The sequence below is a fragment of the Pseudophryne corroboree genome, chromosome 5 (genome assembly GCF_028390025.1).
Source record: "Pseudophryne corroboree isolate aPseCor3 chromosome 5, aPseCor3.hap2, whole genome shotgun sequence".
Taxonomy (NCBI): domain Eukaryota; kingdom Metazoa; phylum Chordata; class Amphibia; order Anura; family Myobatrachidae; genus Pseudophryne; species Pseudophryne corroboree.
The window spans coordinates 202630582-202652827 of NC_086448.1; the positions used below are offsets into that span (position 1 = coordinate 202630582).

The following is a 22246-nucleotide window of genomic DNA, read 5'->3' on the forward strand; positions in this document are numbered from 1 at the left end:
TTTTTTTGTGGATTCTGCTGCTGGTATTAATGGGGCAATAATAATAAATACAAAACATGCCTGGTTTATTGTACAAAGGAGTAGTGTAAATACTGTAGTTTTAGGTCAGGTTATTTCTTTTGTGCAAATGCATCTGGCAACAGGCAATGGTGCAAAAGCTGGTACCTTCCAATGAAAGGAGTTGGGTGTATTGTGAGCGTTCATCGCAGTGTACTGATTAGGTGCAATCTGCACTACAATGCAACATGTGAACTATATTAAAGGGTTGAGCAGATTGCATCTAAAGTGGTGTTCTCTGCATGGCAGGGGGGTGCAGCCTATTATTTCCAGCAAAAGGATTATTTTATTGCAAGGTAAATGAGGTACCATAGACCAGGTATCATCACAGTGGCGGTGCAGTCGCTGCAGTGCACTGGGGCCCGCCACAGTTAAGGAGTCAGATGTCAACAGCAATATGGACAGGCCATCCAGGTACTAATGAGTCAGACTGTCTCATTATAGAACACTTGTGGCCACAGCACAACATGGACACTAATAGAAGGAGGCTGGAGGAGAAAGTGGCCCCTCCCCTCAGCTCGCTATTGGCACCTTCTCCCTGGGGAGGTCCTCCCTCTGTTGTCATTGAGGATCTACTTATGTCCCCGGCGTGAAAACCAGTAGGGAAGAGAGGAGCTGTCCTGTCTGCTGCTGCATGCATCCTGGCTAGGACCCGGGCTCTTGAGGAGAGAAGACTGCTACAAGCCATCCTGGATTTCTTTTGGTTGTTGTAGAGGTAAAGAACGGGGACCTCTGGGGGATAGGGAGAAGTGCATTGTGGTTTTATTCTCTTTGTTCCCCATCGCATCCAGGCCTATTACATCCCCCATCCTGCTCAACTCCCTGGATCACCGATTTCTGTCTGCAACTCAATATGATGCTTATATTCCGCAGCAGTGTCCCCCAAACACCTATCCCACTACTAATTATCATGTACCCTATCAAAAGGATGGGGGGTGGAGAGGGGTAGAAAAATTGCAAAACTGGGACCCAACATTTCTGCTGCTAGGCCTGTCTGCCCCTGCCAGCCACCCCGCACTGTCACTTCTGCCCTCACCGCAGCTTTTCGTTCAAGGCTGATATGTGCCACAGAAGGGCTTGGAGCCGGCAGACATCAGTGGGTGAAGAGCGATGAAACTAAATATACTAACTTTACGGTGAAAGGAAAAGAATACAGAATAAACTACTTTATCATGTGCCACACGCCAAACGTTGTTTATTTGATCGAATGTTCGTGTGGCCTCGCATAAGTGGGACGGACATCAAGAGCACTAAAGACAAGAACAGCCGAACATTTACAAAATATAAAGAAAGGGGTGGAAACCCATTCCTTATCACAGCACTTCAAGAAACATCATTGTTGTTCAACCAGTCATACAGGTTGAGTATCCCTTATCCAAAATGCTTGGGACCAGAGGTATTTTGGATATGGGATTTTTCCGTATCTTGGAATAATTGCATACCATAATGAGATATAATGGCGATGGGACCTAAGTCTAAGCACAGAATGCATTTATGTTACATATACACCTTATACACACAGCCTGAAGTCAATTTTAGCCAATATTTTATATAACTTTGTGCATTAAACAAAGTCTGTCTACATTCACACAATTTATTTATGTTTCATATACACCTTATACACACAGCCTGAAGGTCATTTAATACAATATTTTTAATAACCTTGTGTATTAAACAAAGTTTGTGTACATTGAGCCTACAGAAAACAAAGGTTTCACTATCTCACTCTCACTCAAAAAAGTCCGTATTTCGGAATATTTGGATATGGGATACTCAACCTGTATAAGCAAATTTCTAGGGATCCAGACAATAAAGAACACGTGGAGAAATAGAGATGGTGAATCAAGACTGGCACAAAAGGAGATGGAACGGATTTTTAGACTTAAGACTCTTATTCCCAACGGTCTAAATAAGGACTTCAAACTAAAATGGATCCTATAAAGTGCTTCTCACCTTCCATTAATATCCATAGTGTTCACACCCACACATGTCCCTCATTTTTTTTGTTATTGAAAATAACATTCAATTCATTACCTGTTACAATCATGTTTTTTCTCTCTCTTTTTTCCTTTATGTATGAGTAATTGAAGATCACTAAAAGGAAGATGATCTTAACGTAACCTACCGATGACACCCAAAAATGTATTTCATATAAGACTGGCAAAGAACTTTTCTATATTGATTGCCACTTCAGACTTCCGCCAATCGGAACAGTGAGGATCACTTGCCAGTAGTGGGATATATGACCACTTCCGCCAACCAAGACTGACTTTCACCCGCTGTGGGACGAGCACACAGCCGCCAACTAACAGGCACTTCCGCCAACTGCGTGAGATCCTAGCAGCCAATACCCGAAGTACAGATACCGCACACTTCCGGTCAGCGGAGGCCCGGCATTTCAAGACATTTATAGGACATCTGGATAGCCAAGCAGTCATTCAGCCTTGAGAAAGGACCCAAGGAGGTCCGAAACGTGTCGGTGCTAGACTGCTAAGGATCACCAGTGACTGCCTGGTTGAAGGCTTTGGAGCCAAGCGGTATGTATACTCCAGACTACACAATACCACCTGCGGCTCCACACCTAAAAACTGGGTAAGGACTGTGCCTTATCATTTGTTTTTAATTGTTTTCATTGACTATACACACTCACCACACAATAGGATATCCAGTGGTATGAGCGATTGAAAGGAGTACATTATACCATCACCATCTTTTCCTCACAAGGAACGCTTTTCATGTTTTATTGTAATTTCTAAAACATTTTCATGCATTAAAAATCTATTTTTATTGAAAAACACTCCAGCGCCCGGTGTACATACTAACCACATATCAGTGGGTGCAGGTTAGATTAAATGGTTTGTATGAAGTGTCACTACTGTGGCATAATGTTAATAAGGGGCAATACTGTGTGGCATAATGTGAAAAACAGGGCATCGCTGTGGGGCACTAATGTGTGGCATATTGTGAATTGTGGGCACTACTGTTTTTCATAATGTGAATTGTGGGCACTACTGTGTGGCGTAATGTGAATTATGAGCACTACTGTGTGGTGTAATGTGAATAAGGGGTACTACTATGTGGCATAACGTGAATAAGGGGCACTACTGTATATCTAGGAAATACTGTATATGCGCATTAGCCTGGGCCCACCGAGGTCAATGTGTGATCAGCGGTGCCCTCCATAAGTACAGGGAGCATTTTAGTGCTTTCAATTGGGCAGGGTGCAGCTCCCCGCTGAAACAACTTAGTGGAAACGCTATTTATATATTTGTGTGCTTGGGGGCTCAATGCGTATTGTTGCACATGGGTCCTCACTCACTAAACCTGCCACTGCTCATCACTATACCCATCATAGAATAGTTGTGTTCTTGGAGGAAAGTCTATTTCCAGGCACACTTCAACCCATGTAATAAAACACTATAAACACTAAACAGAGACATGCAGTAAGAACAGGTCTTATGTCCATTCTAATTAATAGTTTGGGAAATAACTGAGGCTAAACAAGCACTGATCCAGGAGGAAAAGGGACGTTTAAATCAGTTCATCTGTTTTGCTGGCTCAGTAATTATCCCACCTGTTTCCACAAATCCTGAAAATACGACCCGCTGGGGGTATGTGAGGATTGGAGTGTAGTGACCCTAAACTACTTGAAGGCGGCACCTTAAAGTGACAGATCTACCACATATCTTTTCAACTGTATCTACAAGCCCATATAGCATACTTGCCTACTTTTGAAAAAGCATTTCAGGGAGATTGTGAAAGCAACAACTACAAGCGCAGTGTTAAAGTAAATGTGTACTGTATATCTGAGAGGCTTGTCATGCAAAGGATTTACAGCCAAATGTAAACGAGCCGCAAAGCAGTTAGTAAGATCTACTTGTTGATTAAAAATCACAGATACTTTTGTGATTTTGATACTATGTAGCCATAGGAATCATTGTGCCTTATAAATAATACAGGGAAATGGCACTGGTGATCCCATCTGAATGTATATCTCTACGATTTCCTTTTACCACCAAGAATATAATAGCTACATACTGTAATAGGTGTAAGGTGCAATCGGGGAGATTGCTAGACTCTTCAGGGAGTTAAGGGGGGTACTGACGGAGCAATATTCTAAGCAAACTGACTAGATTGCTTAGAATATGAGCATTATCTCTCCGTGTGTACCCCTTACAACGATAGCGATGCGCAGCCCCGCGCATCGCTATCGCTGCTGCTAGATTGGCCTGCATGCAGGCCAATCTAGCGGGTCGCTCACTTCACCCGCTGGGTGAAGTGAGCGCCCCCCCGTCTCCCCCCGCACGCTCAGCACAGATCTCTCCTGCATCGGCCCGTCTATATGGACCTTTAGGGAGATTGTTACTATTTCTGGGAGTCTCCCTGATAATCACTGGCCAATTCCAGGAACCAGGCAAAAACACTGAATAGAGAAATAGGCACAGTCATGAAAGTAAAGACGCAGTGTGAATCCAAATTTTTTGAGATTTGTAATGTCCCCTGCACAAAGTATGAACTAAATAGAACTTCGCATTGTAAATAAGTGACTGCAAACCCCATGGCAAATCTATTACCAAGAATAATATAATAATGCAAATCTGTAACTTACATTTCTGAAGCTCTGGGCTGTGGTAAAAGGCTAATAATCACCAATAACATTGCAAAGTAACAGAAGACAGAGAAGCACAATCACCTTATGAGTTATAGCTGTCTAAATTTCAACTTTCACCAAAGGAATGAGAGTGGTTCATTTTGAATATATTTTTATATAAATATGTGTACTTTAAATGAATTTCATTCCTGTTCACTTAAAGGTAAGTCTGGAAAATGTACGTGTAGGAAAAGACCCAGCTGACTTGATCGTATTTAAAGACACTATAATCTAAAATAAATATATATACATATTTTATGTTCTGCTTACAGAAACGGTGTTTAGAACAGGGTGGTATATACTTTTGGTCCTTTTAAGTCATGCCCACACATCAAATCGTATCACACCATGCCTCCAATGTTGACACACACACCACCTGCCACTATGCCATGCCCCTAAATTACTGTCCCTTGAAAGATATCACACTACAATAAGGGGGTCATTCCGAGTTGATCGCTCGCTATCTACTATTAGCAGCCGTGCAAACGCATAGTCGCCGCCCACGGGGGAGTGTATTTTCGCTTTGCAAGTGTGCGAATGCGTGTGCAGCCGTGCGGGCCGAAAAAGTTTTTTGCAGTTTCTGAGTAGCTCTGGACTTACTCAGCCGCTGCGATCACTTCAGTCTTTTTGGTCCTGGAGTTGACGTCAGACACCCGGCCCTACAAACGCTTGGACACGCCTGCATTTTTCCAAACACTCCCTGAAAACGGTCAATTGCCACCCACAAACGCCCTCTTCCTGTCAATCTCCTTGCGATCGGATGTGTGCGAATGGATTCATCATCGCCCAGCAACGATCCGCTTTGTACTCGTATGACGCGCCTGCGCATTGCAGTGCATACGCATGCTCAGTAGTAACCTGTTTGCTGCGCTGCGAAAAACAGCAGTGAGCGATCAACTCGGAATGACCCCCTAAGAGAGAACTTTGGGAGGATAAGGAAATTGTGGAATAGAGAAGTCACAGTGTGACAAACCAAAGGCCCAGAACAAAAATGTTTATACTGTATATACATCCCATAATAAAATACAGCCAATGAGCGCTTGGAGAACAATGTAGAATACTTACTGTAAAGTGTTTGGATGATCCTCGCTCGTCTTTGCTGGAGATAACTTTGGAGTTCTTCCTCGTCTCTCTCAAGCGTTCAATAGACGGAGGCTTAATGAATATGACAAATGGCTTAAATTCATATGTCCTTAAGTGTTTTATGCTCTACAAGTGTGGGGGAAAAAGGAAAAATTAGATATCCGACTCACGAAAATAGAGGCATTTAGTAATAGGAAACACATTACATTTTGCAAATATGTACACTAGTGTGCTAACATTTCCTTTAAAATCACTTACTGTATCTGCTGTTATGTCTTTGGTTAGCAGGCTTTCATTTCCACACGTTTTGCCAGTCCTGGAAAGTTTGATAAGTTTGGCAGGTGTTTCACTTACCACAGCCAGTAGGCATGTTTATGCCCAAAACTTACGCTCTGCTTTTTGAATTTGGTGGCAATGATATTTCAAGCAGACCTATGTCAACATACGGAATGTATATTCTCACTTCTAACTAAGCCCAGAGGCCGTTTGTTCACCGTCAGCCACCATTGCTGTCTATTAATAATTCCCCTCTCCACTATAGAGGGTGATGTCATACCTGGACAGGGAGTTACATTAAAGGCAGCAGTGAAAACCTGGACATTTTCAATTTTATTTCTTTTTGTGCATAAAAAAAACCCAAACGCGTTTGATCCAGTGGATGTTCTTGCCGCCTTGCCCATACTGTTTATTTAAGGCTTTAACGCAGTGTTTGTCTATTGGCAAAAAAAAAAAATGTTCAGATGGAATTCGAATAAAATAGATCAAGGAAGCATCCTACAATAACAGCACATACTGTAGCCATAATACTCTACTACTGAGCTGCTTCACGCTGCCTGTAATGCATAGTAGGAAAAAGTCATAGAAAAGCTTCCAGGTAACGTATCTTTTATCGGAGGAGTGGAATGTGACAAGCTGTAATGCCAGAAAATTATGTATTTTATTATGACATTTTCAGAATGTTGTTTTGTTCACTGTAATACAAGGTTAGAAATGGTCCATTTTTATCATGATACCTGTCCTAAGACAACTACAATACGCACTTGCAGATCAATAGGGGTAAATTATTTGGACACCCCCACCCCTCCAACCCAGTGGTGACTCAGACACTAAGCCTCACCCAGGAATTATGCAGTGTTCATGGCCTTTTGTCACAGGATGGAGGGGAATTATTAATTTCAGTACTACTGACGTTGCTCATGGCGAGAACATCGAGCAGCCATCCAATGAGAGCTTAAGATACGACGGCTGGTAAGTTCATAATTCTTCTTCTATAGCAGAACACTGTAGTTATTGAATTACCAGGGGGAGAGTAACTGGGGATGTTATTAGCACATATGTCATTTGTTTTTATAAATGTTAAGAACAGATCAGTAAAAAACTGCATAAGATAAATAAAACATAATAATAAACCATATTTGTGTGTGTGGCTGAAGTTCAGCTTTTAAATAAAAGGTCAAAATTTTAACCTCCCTACAAAAAAACTTAAGTGGTCTAAAGGTGGGTACACACTTAGCAATGAATTAAATGACATCACTCATTTTGACCCCTCCTGAGCGTCATCATTTAATTTATCAGTAAGTGTGTACAGTATGCTGCCGATGACGAGCGACGCGCGGGTCGTTAACAATCCTCGCTGTCGGCCGTGCATGCAGCTCAATTTGGACTTTCGTCCAAAAACTGCATGCACGGCCCGGCAGCACGTCACTGAGCGACATGGTTTGTATATCGCTCAGTGCTGCCACCGACCGCCCCAGTAGGGAAGGGCACACATTAGGCGACGTCGCTCATAGAGCACATCGCCTAGTATGTACCCATCTTAAGTATGGAAATATTTTCTCTCTCCTTAATCTTGTTTTTTTTTTTTTTATCACAAATCTATTCATTAGGATTAAAAAAAAAATAATCAGTAAGATTTTTCCAGAACCACTAAACCTAGCATTTAATTATACAGGTTGAGTATCCCTTATCCAAAATGCTTGGGACCAGAGGTATTTTGGATATCAGATTTTTCCGTATTTTGGAATAATTGCATACCATAATGAGATATCATGGTGATGGGACCTTAATCTAAGCACAGAATTCATTTATGTTACATATACACGTTATACACACAGCCTGAAGGTCATTTTAGCCAATATTTTTTAGAACTTTGTGCATTAAACAAAGTGTGTCTACATTCACACAATTCATTTATGTTTCATATACACCTTATACACACAGCCTGAAGGTCATTTAATACAATATTTTTAATAACTTTGTGTATTAAACAAAGTTTGTGTACATTGAGCCATCAAAAAACAAAGGTTCCACTATCTCACTCTCACTCAAAAAAGTCCGTATTTCGGAATATTCCGTATTTCGGAATATTTGGATATGGGATACTCAACCTGTATAGTGTATTCATACCTTGCAAGACACTGACAGATCTGGAATTGTATTTACGTTTACTGAATGCAAGGCCACTGTTCTCTGTTATCATCTAAATAACTAAAATTAGAGGTCGCCAGAAATATTCTTCTTTAGGGTTACAGACAGATAATCTGGTGTAATATGCGTAAATCTATATCAATACATTATCACTGCGCTTATATACTAATAGGGCTGACGTAACCACCACACATACTGTATGTATTTGGTATCCGGTCTCTAGGTCGACAGTGACTAGGTCGACCACTATTGTTCGACATGGTTTCTAGGTCAACATTACAAAAGGTCGACATGAGTATTTCACATTTTTTGAACATTTTTCATACTTTATGATCCACGTGGACTACGATTGGAAACGATAATGCGAGGGGACATGGTGCACTAATTGGGGTTCCTGATCACTCTACGAAGAAAACGACACCCAATTTATTTTTAAAACTCATTTTGACCTTTTGTCATGTCAACCTAGTACATGTCGACCTAATGCTTGTGTCGAAATATTTCAGGTAGTGGTCGAACTAGACACTGTCGACCCAAGTCTGGTCGACTCTATGATCCACACCCCATGTATTTACCAGGTAAAAAAAGAAATAGATATTATTTATTAATGTATACCATGACATACATATGCTTTATTATGGCATACCGGGCAGTTAAAAAAAAAAAAAAAAAAAAGGATTCATTCAAAAAAACTCCAATATTATGGGGGGTCATTCAGACCTGGCCGCTAATGTGGCCTGCATCGCAGTTTGCCGAAGTTGACAAACTGCGCACGCACTGCGCCGAATGCACACACTGCGGTCGCATCCCTGATGGATGCGACCGCAATGTGATTGACAGCGGCGGCGGGCCGGGACAGTTTTCAGGGGGGCTGCGTTTTATACCTAACAATACCACCTGTATCGACTCATTACATATTTTAGAGCGCTGCTATTACTTTGTATCAGATATTCTGGTGCGCATATGAAATATTTTCCATCCTGATAAGTTCCTGACGCTTTCACATTTACATTCAGGCATACAGTATAAACTATGTTTTATTCACTAATTTCTCATAATGGATATGACATTCATCCACCCATCTATCTAGTTGTTCTAATAAGGGACACCTTGTAATTTTAGTTTATTGGTCTTCATCATGTATCAAAGCTAAAGTTTCCCCTTTTTAAAAAAAAGCTATGTGACCCTTTTACCCTAGAACAGCTTTACCTAGAACCTTCTTTTCAGCTGCACCTAAAAAATGGTTTTGCTAATGAATCCATTATTTTATTCACTTCCACACTGCCCATGGGAAATGTTCACTAATAAAACTATTGTTATAACATGGTGCATCGCGGTTCAATGTGCCCGCCAGTAAGGTCACAGCCATCCTTTCTTTATCCCAGGGTAAGAAATGAAAGAAACCATCTGATTGCTTGCTCTGGGTTTCTGGCACATGGTATTGTGTATAGTGTACCATGTGCTATGCTTTGCACAATGTACAGTATGTGGTGATGCAAAGGCAGAATAATTAAACCAGTCATAAAATATACTCCAACATTACAATGGAGAATGTAGCAGATATTTATTGAATATTTTACCTCAGAAGTGTCTGACAACACAATTTTTTTTTTTCATGTTTCATTATAGTTAGCTGCAGAAATTGTAGCTCTGAACTGCCAGTATACAGTGCATCCGGAAAGTATTCACAGCGCTTCACTTTTTCCACATTTTGTTATGTTACATCCTTATTCCAAACTGGAGTAAATGCGTAGTTATGGTAGACTTACCGTTGATAACACTATTTCTCCTAAGTCCACAGTATCCACAGGATAAACATTGGGATATGAGGTAGCGTCAGCAGATTGGCACCAAACGATCAAAACCTTTCTGCCTCCCAGAATGCAACGGGCCAGTCCCCTACATCCCCGCCTCCTGGCTCAAGCAATTCACTTGTTTTACAAAGCTCAAGTCAGGAGCATCATAGAGAGCCCTAATCAGGTGAGAAGAACACATATGCACACACTTCCATACAAGAAGGAAGAGGTTAGTAGGTGTAAGGATCCTCAAATCAGGTGCGTCAAGGTGGGATCCCTGTGGATACTGTGGACTTAGGAGAAATAGAGTTATCGATGGTAAGTCTACCATAACTACGTATTTCTCCTGCAGGGTCAACAGATTATCCACAGGATAAACATTGGGATGTCCCAAAGCAATTTTAGTGGAGGGGACGCTCCTGATTGGACAGAAGAAGCCTTCGCCCGAATGCAGCATCCCGAGAGGCAAAGGTATCAAAGGCATAATGTCTAATGAATGTATTAATGAAAGACCATGTGGCTGCCTTACATATCTGTTCAGCTGAAGCACCACATTAGGACCTTCCTTATGAGTAGAGTGAGCAGAGACATTAGCCGGAATAGGGAGATCAGCTTGAAAATATGCTTCTGAAATAGTCATCCGAAGCCACCTCGTCAGTGTCCACTTGTTAGCAGGCCATCCTCTCTTGTGAAATCTGTAGAGAACAAAGAGTGTTTGTCCTTCTGATGGCACTGGTACGATCCACGGAGATCCTTAAACCATGGACTACGTCCAGTGATGCATCTCCTGCAGAAAGGTCCGGCCCTTGGAAAGCTGGGACTACAATTTCTTTGTTAAGGTGGAATTTAGACACCACCTTAGGAAGATACCAAGACTCTGCTCTGAGAACCACTCTATCTGGATGAAATATCAGAAATGGAGGGCAACATAACAATGCCCCTAAGTCTGAAACTCTTCTAGCTGAAGCAATAGCCAGTAGTAAGAGAACTTTAGCTGTCAACCATTTAAGATCGACTTGCTTCAGTGGTTCGAATGGGGCAACTTGAAGTGCCTTTAGGACTAAACTTAGGTCCCAACGAGCTGTAGGAGGAACAAAAGGAGGTTGGATGTGAAGCATTCCTTGGAAAAAAGTGCAAACATCCTGTAGGTTACCAATTTTCTTTTGAAACCATACAGTCAATGCTGACACCTGAACTCTCAAGGAAGCCACCCGTAGACCGTTGTCCATTCCTGCCTGAAGGAATGCTAGGACTCTGGAAATTCTTTAAGACCTAGGGTCAAATTTCCTGTCACTGCACCAATGAATATAGGCCTACCATATTCGGTAAAAAAATGCAAGCTGAGGATGGTTTCCTTGCTCTAAGCATTGTTTTAATTACCTGTTGTGAGAATCCTCTTGCTTTCAGGATGGAAGACTCAAGAGCCACACCGTCAAAGACAGGCAATCCAGGTGCTTGTAATAGCAAGGTCCATGAGACCAGTAGATCTGGACGTAGAGGGAGTAGGAACGGAGTATCCACCGACAGCCTCTGCAGATCTGTGTACCAATGTCTTCTGGGTCAAGCCGGAGCTATTAGTATCACGGCGCCCTTTCCCTATTTTACCTTTCGCATCACCCTGGGCAACAGGGCAATCGGTGGAAACACATAGGCCAGATGAAAGTCCCATCTTACTGACAGGGCATCCACAAAGGTCGCTCTGGGATCCTTTATCCTTGACCCGTATGCGGGAACTTTGTTATTCTGACGGGAAGCCATGAGATCTATTTCCGATAACCACCTCTTGTCTACCAGAGTCTGGAAGACCCCGGGGTGTAAAGCCCATTCGTTTGCATTAATGGAGTGTTGACTTAAAAAATCTGCTTCCCAGTTTAGGACTCCTGGAATGAATACTGCGGACAAGGCTGGATGATGAAGTTCTGCCCACCTTAACGTGCGGCTTACCTCCTTCATTGCTTTTTGGCTTCGAGTTCCTCCCTGATGATTGAGGCACGCTACTGCTGTTGCATTATCCAAGCAAATTGATTTCCCCTGAACAATGTCCTCTGCCTGAATGAGTGCCATATATATGGGCCGAAGTTCCAATATATTTATTGGCAGACAACTCTCTTCCATGGTCCACTGCCCTTGGAAACAACATCTTTCTGACACTGCTTCCCAGCCGGAAGACTGGCATCCATTGTCAGAACCTCCCAATCTGAGATCCAAAAGGTTCTCCATTTGTCCAGATGGGATGTCTGTAGCCACAAGGCTAATGACCTCCTTACTTCCAGAGGAAAGACCATAGTCTGAGTTTTTATTGTCTGATGTAACCCATTCCATTAGGAAAGGATCAGACGCTGTAGAGACCTCGAGTGGAATTGAGCATACTCCATCATGTTGAATGTCGACACCACAGATCCCATCACACGCATTGCTATGTGAATGGATACCCTTTGACTATCTAGCAGCTCCTTAATCCTCGACTGTATTGTGGATATTTTGTTTAGAGGCAAATTACTCTCTGAAGACCCGAATCCAATACAGCCCCCTAGTCTGTCATCCGATTTATGAGCCAACCATGTCCCTGCAAACAAGCTATTGTTTGTTGCAGATGACACTGAAGCAATTCCCAAGATTGCGGCAGGATTAATAAATCGTAGAGGTATGGGAAAATACTTATCCCCTGCCGACAGAGATAAGCCACCATTACCACCATAATTTTGGTGAACACTCTTGGAGCTGTGGTCCGTCCAAATTGTAGGGCCTGAAACTGAAAGTGTTGCTGGAGGATTGCAAACCTGAGGTAGCAATGATGGGACTGTGCTATAAGAACATGCAGGTAAGCATACTGGATATCCAGGGATACCATAAAATCCTCCAGCTCCATGGCCAAAATAATGGAACATAAAGTCTCCATATGAAAACGAGGCACCCAAATGTACTTGTTCAGCACTTTGAGATTGAGTATGGGCCGGAACAACCCATTTTGCTTCAGGACTAGAAACAGGTTGGAATAAAAATCTTGTCCTGGTTGCACAGGAGGAACTGGAATTATCACTCCTGATTGAAGCAACTTCTGAACTGCCTCTTGCAAGGCCCTGGCCTTCGTTTCCACTGAGGATAGGCTGGTACAAAAGAACCTTTGTGGGGGGTGTTTCTTGAAGGCATAACCGTGAGATACTGCTTCTTGCACCCAGGCATCTGTGGTGGACTGCTTCCAGATCTGTGAAAAATGAAGAAGTCGGCCTCCCACCCTGGGATCCCCCAGGTGGAGGCCCACACCATCAGGCTGATGGCTTATGTTCTGGCTTGGAAGCAGGCCCTCTGGTAGCTCAATGCTTTTTAGTCTTACCAGACTTGTCAGATTGAGATTGTTTGCCATAACCCTTTCCTCTTGCTTTTCCCTGGGTCCGAAAGGGCCGAAAAGCTGGAAACTTAGATTGAATTTGTGTGTTGAAGGAAACTTCACTTTCTTGGAGTCTGCTTCTGACTCCAAAATACTGTTTCATTCTTTACCAAAAAGAGTATCTCCAATAAAAGGCAAAGACTCTAGAACTTTCTTGGACTCTGAGTCAGCCTTCCATGTACGTCGCCAAACAGATCTGCGAGCTGCTACTGCTGAGGCTGATGCTTGAGAGGCAATAGTACCCATATCCAAGGCTGCGTCTTCCATAAAAATAGCCGCCTGTTTAATATGTGCAATATGGGATTTTTGCTCTCTAGATGTAAATGAAAGATCATCCTCCAATGTATCAGCCCAAGCTGCCACTGATTTTGCCATCCAGGCTGAAGCCATGGCTGGTCTTTCAATTGCCCCAGACAAGGAGAAAATGGTTTTAAAAAAACACACATCTATTTTCCTATCCGTAACATGATTTAATGATATTGAAGGCAGAGGCAATGTAGATTTTCACACCAATCGAATGACATGCATATCTTTGGTAGCCACCTCCCTTTTAAACAGTCCCCAGCTGGAAGAGGATAATGGGAATTCCATTTCTTTGGCATTCTAAACTTCTTACTGGGTGTTACCCAAGCCTCTTGCATAATCTCCGTCAGCAGTTCTGACCACGGAATTCAGTCCTGTTCTGGGACGTTTAAACACAGGTGTCTTGGATTTTGGCTCTGCTGCCTCTTCTAGGGATAGAATGGCTTTCATGGCACTAATTAGCTCAGGTATTATCCACTGAGCTGGGACCTTCATCCTCATCTCTGTACGCAGACCTGGAATGCGAGGAGTCCTCATTCGAAGAGTCCCCATCTGAAACATGTATAGACTGTGAAGATGTTGTTTCATGTCTGTGTGATTTACTTTCCACAGGCCTTTCAGCCTGTTTTTGTTGAAAGGCTGCAGATTCCTGGACTGGATGTGATAACCCTCAGGGGGAATATTGCATGTAAGGGTTAACAGGATAACCTATCCCTGGTATAGGAGCTGTCATTATCCGCTCAGCTATATTGGATAATGTCTGTACAAAAGAAACCCATGTGGGTTCAACTTGAACCTATGTCTGCATTGGACTATTCAGGAGGCTTTGGTGAAAGCTAAAACAATTTGCACATAATCCATTTTGTACCAGATCCTGAGAGGTTAACCCAGCTTTGCAAGACAAACATTAAATCAGTGTTGGTGCTGCTTTGGAGAGTATCTTCCTCACCCTTGCCTCTCTTAGACATGATAAACAAATCACACACCTGTACAGTGTTAACTACACAATTTGTGACTGAAATCACTTTAAAACTTGTTAAAGTGACATACAATCCGATCCCTCCCTGCCTTGCACCAGCATTGAGGATTGGTATATACACAGAAACTGACAGACTGACTGTTCGGTAGTCTCCTTCCCGAAAACAGTGCGGCTGTGTCTTGCGATCCCCCGCTAAGCGGAACGGACGCCTTACCTTCTTCCCATGCTCTGGCCACAGCCTGGTAACATCTGCTGGACTTGCTAGTACATCCCACACAGACACCCGTCGAAACAGCACTGTACACGTGGGTAAGCGTTGTCGTGACCCGGCGGAGAGTTGTTGGAGCGACTCTAAGGCACGTGTAAGACGCTTTTTAGAAAACTCGCTCAAAAAAAGTAAGACTATAAAAATAAACTAAATAACAAGCTTATAACTGCCAAAATCAGCAGCCCAAAGATCGTGGTCCGACTCCTTCCGCACCAACAAAAAAACTGAATTGCCTGAACCAGGAAGCGGGGATATAGGGGACTGGTCCGTTCATCTTTCAGCAGGACAACGACACTAAGTACACAGCCAAGATATCAAAGGAGTGGCTTCAGGACAACTTTGTGAATGTCCTTGAGTGGCCCAGCCAGAGCCCAGACTTGAATCCAATTGAACATCTATGGAGAGATCTGAAAATGGCTGTGCACCGACGCTTCCCATCCAACCTGATGTAGCTTGAGAGGTACTGCAAAGAGGAATTGGCAAAACTGCCCAAAGATAGGTGTGCCAAGCTTGTGGCATCATATTCAAAAAGACTTGAGGCTGTAATTGCTGCCAAAGGTGCATCAACAAAGTATTAAGCAAAGTCTGTGAATACTTATGTACATGTGATTTCTTAGCTTTTTATTTTGAATAAATTTGCAAAATGTGAAAAACTTTTTTCACGTTGTCATTATGGGGTATTGTGTGTAGAATTTTGAGGGAAAAAATGAATGTATTACAGTTAGGAATAAGGCTGTAACATAACAATATGTGAGAAAAAGTGAAGCACCGTGAATACTTTCTGGGTGCACTGTAACAAACCACAGAAGCAGCAAATCATTCATTGAAATAGTAGGACATAGAACGCTGCTAGAGGAGGGAAAGACATGAGTAAAGAGAAGGCCTTTCTCATGAGCACTTTCAATCTAGACCAAGTCCTTGGCACACAGATGGTTAACTTACCCTGCTGCATTAAAACAGCCCAGTAGTGACTTAGCAATGTTTCATAAGTTAATACAATGGTTGCCATAAAATCATGTATCTTGTTCTCTAGAGAGGAATGTTCACCCTGCTGCAATGCTCTGCCACTGCTGATAGTATGGAACATATATGTGCTGCTCTAACTTTTCTATCTCAGCAGTGGCGCATTTTACCTATGGGCTGCATGAATGCACCCCCCCCCCCCCCCCCCCCGTAAAATATGCCACTTCAGTGTGTGACTGCAGTGGCTCAGTGACTTCACTGCAACTGTCAGTGACTTCCTATTGGAAGACCTACCTGCCAGTCACCTGTAGGACACACAGTCTCATTGGGAGGTGTTTCCTCCTTCTGAGACTGCAAGACTGAGCTGCAATTAGCAGAGAGCAGACTTCCTGTAGGAGGCCACTCTCTGCCTGATCGTCAGCCCAATCTGGCTTTTATGGGCTGAGGCCGATGCAGTTTATAGAAGCCGTGGGTTTGCGCGTGCAAACTGAAGCCACTGCTTGTGTCCCCGCGCCTGCCAGATCCATTGCGCAGATGCTTGGACCCGACTGGCTGGCTCTCTCCTCTCCTGCATGGACAGTGGCAGCTCCCCTAACCACAAAAGTAGGAGCTGCCGCTGGTCAGCTGGTACTGCGTACTGTTGTTATTGCTCCATCCACTGTATACAAGGAGCAGAATTAAGTCATATACAATTAAAATGGAAACAATTGTGCCCAAGGATATAAAGATATGGATGGAAAAAAAAAAAGGTTAGCCTAAAAGAAAATAATATCTATATGTTAACTTAAAACTAGCTGGAGACCATGAACAAGCAAATAAAGTTATCTATGCTTTGAAAAAACATATAATTCCCACATACAACAAAGCGGGACATGTACTGTAGTCAGAAACTCTTTCCATGTGTATATAGCAACCTTTTAGAACGTCTGAGCCCGTTATGCCTATACTAAAGCAGTCACAGAACATACTGTATCTCCTACTGTCAGACTTAAGAGGGATCTGTAACACACTTAGGTGTGCGCTTTTACAGCTCTGTAAATGGGACTTCCCACTGAGTACAAAGTTTTGGATAATGATAATTTAACTTTCAAAACTCCATCCAAGATCTTTGGCAAGACTTGAGATACCGCTGAGTAAGCACAAGGAGACCAATACTCACTGAGTCAGGTGGGCATAATAAAACTGAGGGATTGTGCTAGAATGGCAATAAAATCTTAGGAAGACTAAATTAACAATGTCCCAAGTGTGCTCTTAAGGAGTAGCTGTTTGAAAACTTCATAAATGGAATAAAGGGATAAGTCCGGATCACAAAGGACATTTACAAGAACAAAGAAACTTGTAGGTATGTGGAAAAGAGAACATTGTGACTGGTGCTTGCAGAATACCCTAAGATCGCACACTCTGCAACGCATGTAGTTCTCTGTTACTATAAAGGTGCTTCAGAAAGAGAACACTGGATCTATAGGATTCCTATCATGTGGACAAGGGACATTATATGCAATGGGTTGTGAACTTTGGCAAAGACACATAAAATTCAGAAAACGTTTAGGCTAGGGCAGCATCAGTGATTTTTTTTTAATCTTTAGGGGATTTTAATTACGTATAGGTCCTTGCTTTTCTGTCTACATATTAGATTTAGCAGTATTACAGGTAAGTCCTGGATATATTTATATACAGTAATCTGTCAGTATGTTAGGGATCCACCTGATGAGGTTCACCTTGACGTGATAGGTGGGCATGCATTTGTGCACAAACATCTGCTAAGACCCTTATTTATATCTCATGTTAACTGAGTTTATCATAATAATTTTGATTATGAGTATTCTTAGTGCTTAAGAGTGTGCACCTGCATTCTCTCTTTTTTTTCTGCATAGCAATAGAGGTCTCAGCATGGCCGTGTCTATTATTATGTTTAAAACATGGGTCTTCAACCTGCGACCCTCCAGCTACTGTGGAACTACACATCCCATCATGCCCTGCCACAGTTTTGCTATTAATGCATGAGGCACGACATCCTGGGACGTGTAGTTCCACAGCAGCTGGAGGGCTGCAGGTTGAAGATCCATAGTTTAAAATGAGGGTGTGCAGTCCAGTCCCACTTTTCTTCAAACGTAAGGTCTCCCAAGAGACCTGTTACATAAAGTCACTTGGTAGACAGGTCTAAAATTGCATGCGTTAAATTTAACTAGGAAGTCATCAGGAAACAACAAATCACATAACGCACCATCTTAGAAACAAAGGCATGGATATACCCTTGGTTTGCTCAACAATAAGAGTTTCATAAAGTAAAAACGGGTCAGACATTTCTAAATGCCAATCTTCATAAAGCTGTTTCTTAATATTTTTCTACAATTGTCCCTGTTTTTATGGAGCTGCACTGCAATTTGCACTACACATCTGCTGCAGTGCAGACAGAAGCACTGTGCAGTAGAACTGGCACACCTGCACATAAAATGTGTGTACCGCACTCCTGTTTTCTCCCCTGCCTGCTTATTCCCCCCCCCCCCATAATTATAATAAGCAACATTTTAAGTGACAGATCTTATACACAAAGTACAACATGGAGACGATTTAAGAACAATCAGGTGCTTTGCCTTAGGAGAACCCTATGAACATTAATAACATCTGATACTTGGCTTTAGTGCATTTAGGCATAAAATGAAGTTACGCAGAGGGATACAGAGGAAAACACCTTCTGTCTGCAGAATGTTACTTGGGAGAGGAATGCTGGACATTTTAACATAAGGCTATTCCAGTACACGGACTGTTTCTTGGATCGCAGCAGAGCTCATGGACTTTGAAAGCTTTTTCAAATGAATGTAGTAAATGAATCTCACTAAAAGGTGTCACCTGCAGTTCTAATCCTGAAAACAATCTTTATTACATTTCAAGATTAAATAGACGTGTTCTTCCCACAAGTCTCTGGCCAGCTCAGGACACTGTGTTACTCTAGCTGAGATGGAGCCTGATCAGCAGTAACAGAGAAACCATTCCTTCGAAGATCCATTACAGATTATTCAATTATTAATATGCTATATCAGCTTTTCCCGTAACACAAAAATGATTTTACATTTATTTTGCCAAAACTTTTATACAATAAATTTGATTTCAATAAAGTTATAGGGGTCTATTCAATGCATGTCGGATCCTCTCCGACGGAGAGGACCCGACAATGGAGTATTCAATTTGTGGGCAAATCCGACTAGTTTTGCCCGTTTTCGACCATGCCAGTCCGACTTTTTTTAAAGTCGGATTGACATTGTTAAAAACGGGACTAAAACTTGTCAGATTTGGCCACAAATCCGACAAAACACGTAGATCCGCGGCTAATCTACCGATCCACGTGTTTGCCGACAAGTCGGAAAAACGGCAGGACCACTGAATAGGTCGAATCATGATTCGACCTAAAAAAGACGAAAACTGCCGTCTTTCCGACTAGACGGCAGTTCCGACTTTAATTGAATAGAGTAATAGACCCCATAATTTTCATCTATTTCTTGTATAAATGCCACAGCTACATGAGTACATTATATCATCCTAGATGGTCGGCACCCATGGTGTGTTTGCTGGAACCTGGCAGCTAATAACCGCTTTCAGGGGCCAGTAAGTGGCTGGGAATGGGTGCACTTTGTGTAACTGTGCTCCTGAACCTCAAGTGAAAACCACATATTTGGTACTATTGTAATCTGGTGAAGCAGTTGAGATTATAATGGGTGGTACGGATGGTATAATGGTTAGCATTATTGCCTCCCAGCACTGAGGTCACGGGTTCGGTTCCCACCATGGCCCTGTGTGGAGTTTGTATGTTCTCCCCATGCTTGCATGAGTTTCCTCCGGGTTACCCCAGTTTCCTCCCACATACAGATGGGACCACGTTTATCTTGGCCTTTAATAGGATTAATTGAGCCAGGTCAGTCAGACTTAATCCCCTGCTGTAATGACTTAATCTCCTGATGTACTGTTCTTTGTATTGTATTGCATCTGAGAACAATAGATGAAGGGTTTATGTTAATAAACCATGGTGTGCCTAGGCGCAGCAAAGAAGTTAAGATAAAGGTGGACCCATCTGTACCAAAAATATACTGGTTGGTTAATTAGCTACTGACAAAAATGATCCATAGTGTGTACGTGTACATGGGCCAAATTCTCTTTATGTTTGTATTATGTGTTTACTCCACTGATTGTTCTTCCTATTGGGAGACACTTCTATAGATATATTTACAAGACTGGCTGGGGCGCTCCAAGTAATTTTCATATCATATTCTCTTACAATCTCAAAACCCTGTTGTATTACATCATTTCTTTACATTTTTATAAACTTATTTATCCCATAGTACATAGTTCTAATTTAGTTCAAGAATATTTCTATTGAGCTGTGTTACAGAGGAAACACTGCATTTGTAAAGGGGTGATAGAGGTACAAGAGGTCTCCTGCTCCGTAAGAATGATAGTCATATGTATGCAGAAAAATGCAATGTTTTACCAATATGCAACAATCCCACAGAGGCCCATTGTTATGATGCTTTTGACTATTAATTTACAGTATGTGTACCCTGTTTTATTTAAAGTGGTTTGGGACAGAACAATCATTGCCAATCAGATTATCTGAATGTTGACAGCATCACCGAGTTTTTCAGGAGGGTAGTGTGATCGGTTGTGGTATGGAGGGTGGACCACACTTAGGTCGACAGTGTTGAGGTCGACCACTATTGGTCGACAGTAACTATGTTGACAGGGTTTCTAGGTCGACAGGTCAAAAGGTTGACATGAGGTTTTTTTTTCTTTCTTTTTTTTTGGTGTCGTTTTCTCCATACAGTGACCGGGAACCCCAATTAGTGCACATAGTCCCCTCGCATGGCTTGCTTTGCTCACCACGCTTCGGGCAAGGTGCCTCGCTCCGCTACCGCTGCACTCGGCACAGGTTACTATTCCCAATTGTAGTCCACGTGGATGGTTAAGTATGAAAAAGTAAAATAAATAAATAAATTAGAAAAACTCATGTCGACCTTTTGACCTAGAACATGTCGACCTAGAGACCCTGTCGAACAATAGTAGTTGGCCTAGAAACCAGATACCGTGTGATCTTGCAGGAGCCAATGACTGGTCTCCTTGTGTGATTGTGTAATTACAAGCTAGGCCAGTAGTTTCCAAACTTTTTTGAATCACGGCGCCCTAGAATATCAGAATTTTTTTCACGGCACCCCTAGGCCAAAAATTTCTTATTGAGAAATTTAGAAAGAAATATTACATTAAGTAGATCGTGTTTATATGTCATCCTTGGGGTCAGTTGTGTGGTGAGGGACAAGATTTGCTTCTGTTTGGCCGCATATTTTATGACTGGCAGCCACCAGCACTGGTTTTGCCTATTATATTGACCATGAATAGTTTGAATTGTTCCTGGACCACCAACCCAGGGCCCCCCTGCAAGTGTCCCGAGGCACCCCAGGGAGCCACGGCACACAGTTTGGGAACCTCTGGGCTAGGCTTCATCTAACGGGCAAAGTTATGGTGTGAACAGCTGAGTGGAGGTAAATAGGAAATCAGGAACAAGAATAAAGGGGAGATGTAATAAGCTTTGGAGAGTGATAAGGTGGAGAGAGATAAAGTACCAGCCAATCAGCTCTTAACTGCCATGTTACAAGCGGTGTTTGAAAAATGAAAGGACCCGATTGGTTGGTAGTTTATCTCCCTCTCCATTTTATCACTCTCCTAAGGACATCTGCCTCTGAGAGTCTTTCATTAACACTGCAGTTACAGTATGTGAGGCTCACGTCAAACAGGTACATACGCAAAGTCAAACACACATCTATATGATATTAAGTTTATAAATTAAACTTGTATTTCGGCACCTGTGTTGTTGCTTTTTATACTTACGTGAGGCTGTATATCCAGTAAGCAAATTTTATTCTTTGCCAGGACAGAGTGCACGGAGTCTATGCTTGTGCCGTAGTAATTGGTTTTATACTCGCCGTACTCAATAAACCTTATCGAATTAAAAGTAGAGAAAAAAAAGTCAGTTTCTGAAGTGAAAGGGGATCCTGCTAAATCTTTCATAAAGTTAAATTAGAAGCAGAAGGATTTCTATGTTATCTTACCATGTTTTAGAAAAAGAAGTTCTGGCAAGTCCTTTAGCGTGTCACTTTTTAAACATATATAGCGATATATATATAAACCTTGTATTTTACATTTCAAAATCAGTAACACCTGCTAGTGTTACAGTTAACCGGCAAAGAAAAAACACTTCGGCCTTAGAGCTCACTAATGTTTTCCATCAGCTCTTTGTCTGAGCTAATGCTATGCAATAAAACACTGCAGAAGTTAAACAATTGAA

The 22246-nt window shown here is 42.2% G+C and overlaps 1 protein-coding gene across 4 annotated transcripts in view; it reads right to left on the reverse strand.

Moving 5' to 3' along the window:
* MPP7 (MAGUK p55 scaffold protein 7) overlaps nt 1-22246 on the reverse strand; it is a 681636-nt gene that overhangs the window by 12870 nt on the left and 646520 nt on the right. For all 4 annotated transcript variants that reach the window (XM_063922017.1, XM_063922018.1, XM_063922019.1 and 1 more), the window contains 2 exons: nt 21790-21898; nt 5774-5917 (listed from right to left, as the gene is read on the reverse strand). In XM_063922017.1, coding sequence (XP_063778087.1) covers nt 5774-5917; nt 21790-21898 — 253 coding nt within the window. The remainder of the gene's footprint in view (nt 1-5773; nt 5918-21789; nt 21899-22246) is intronic.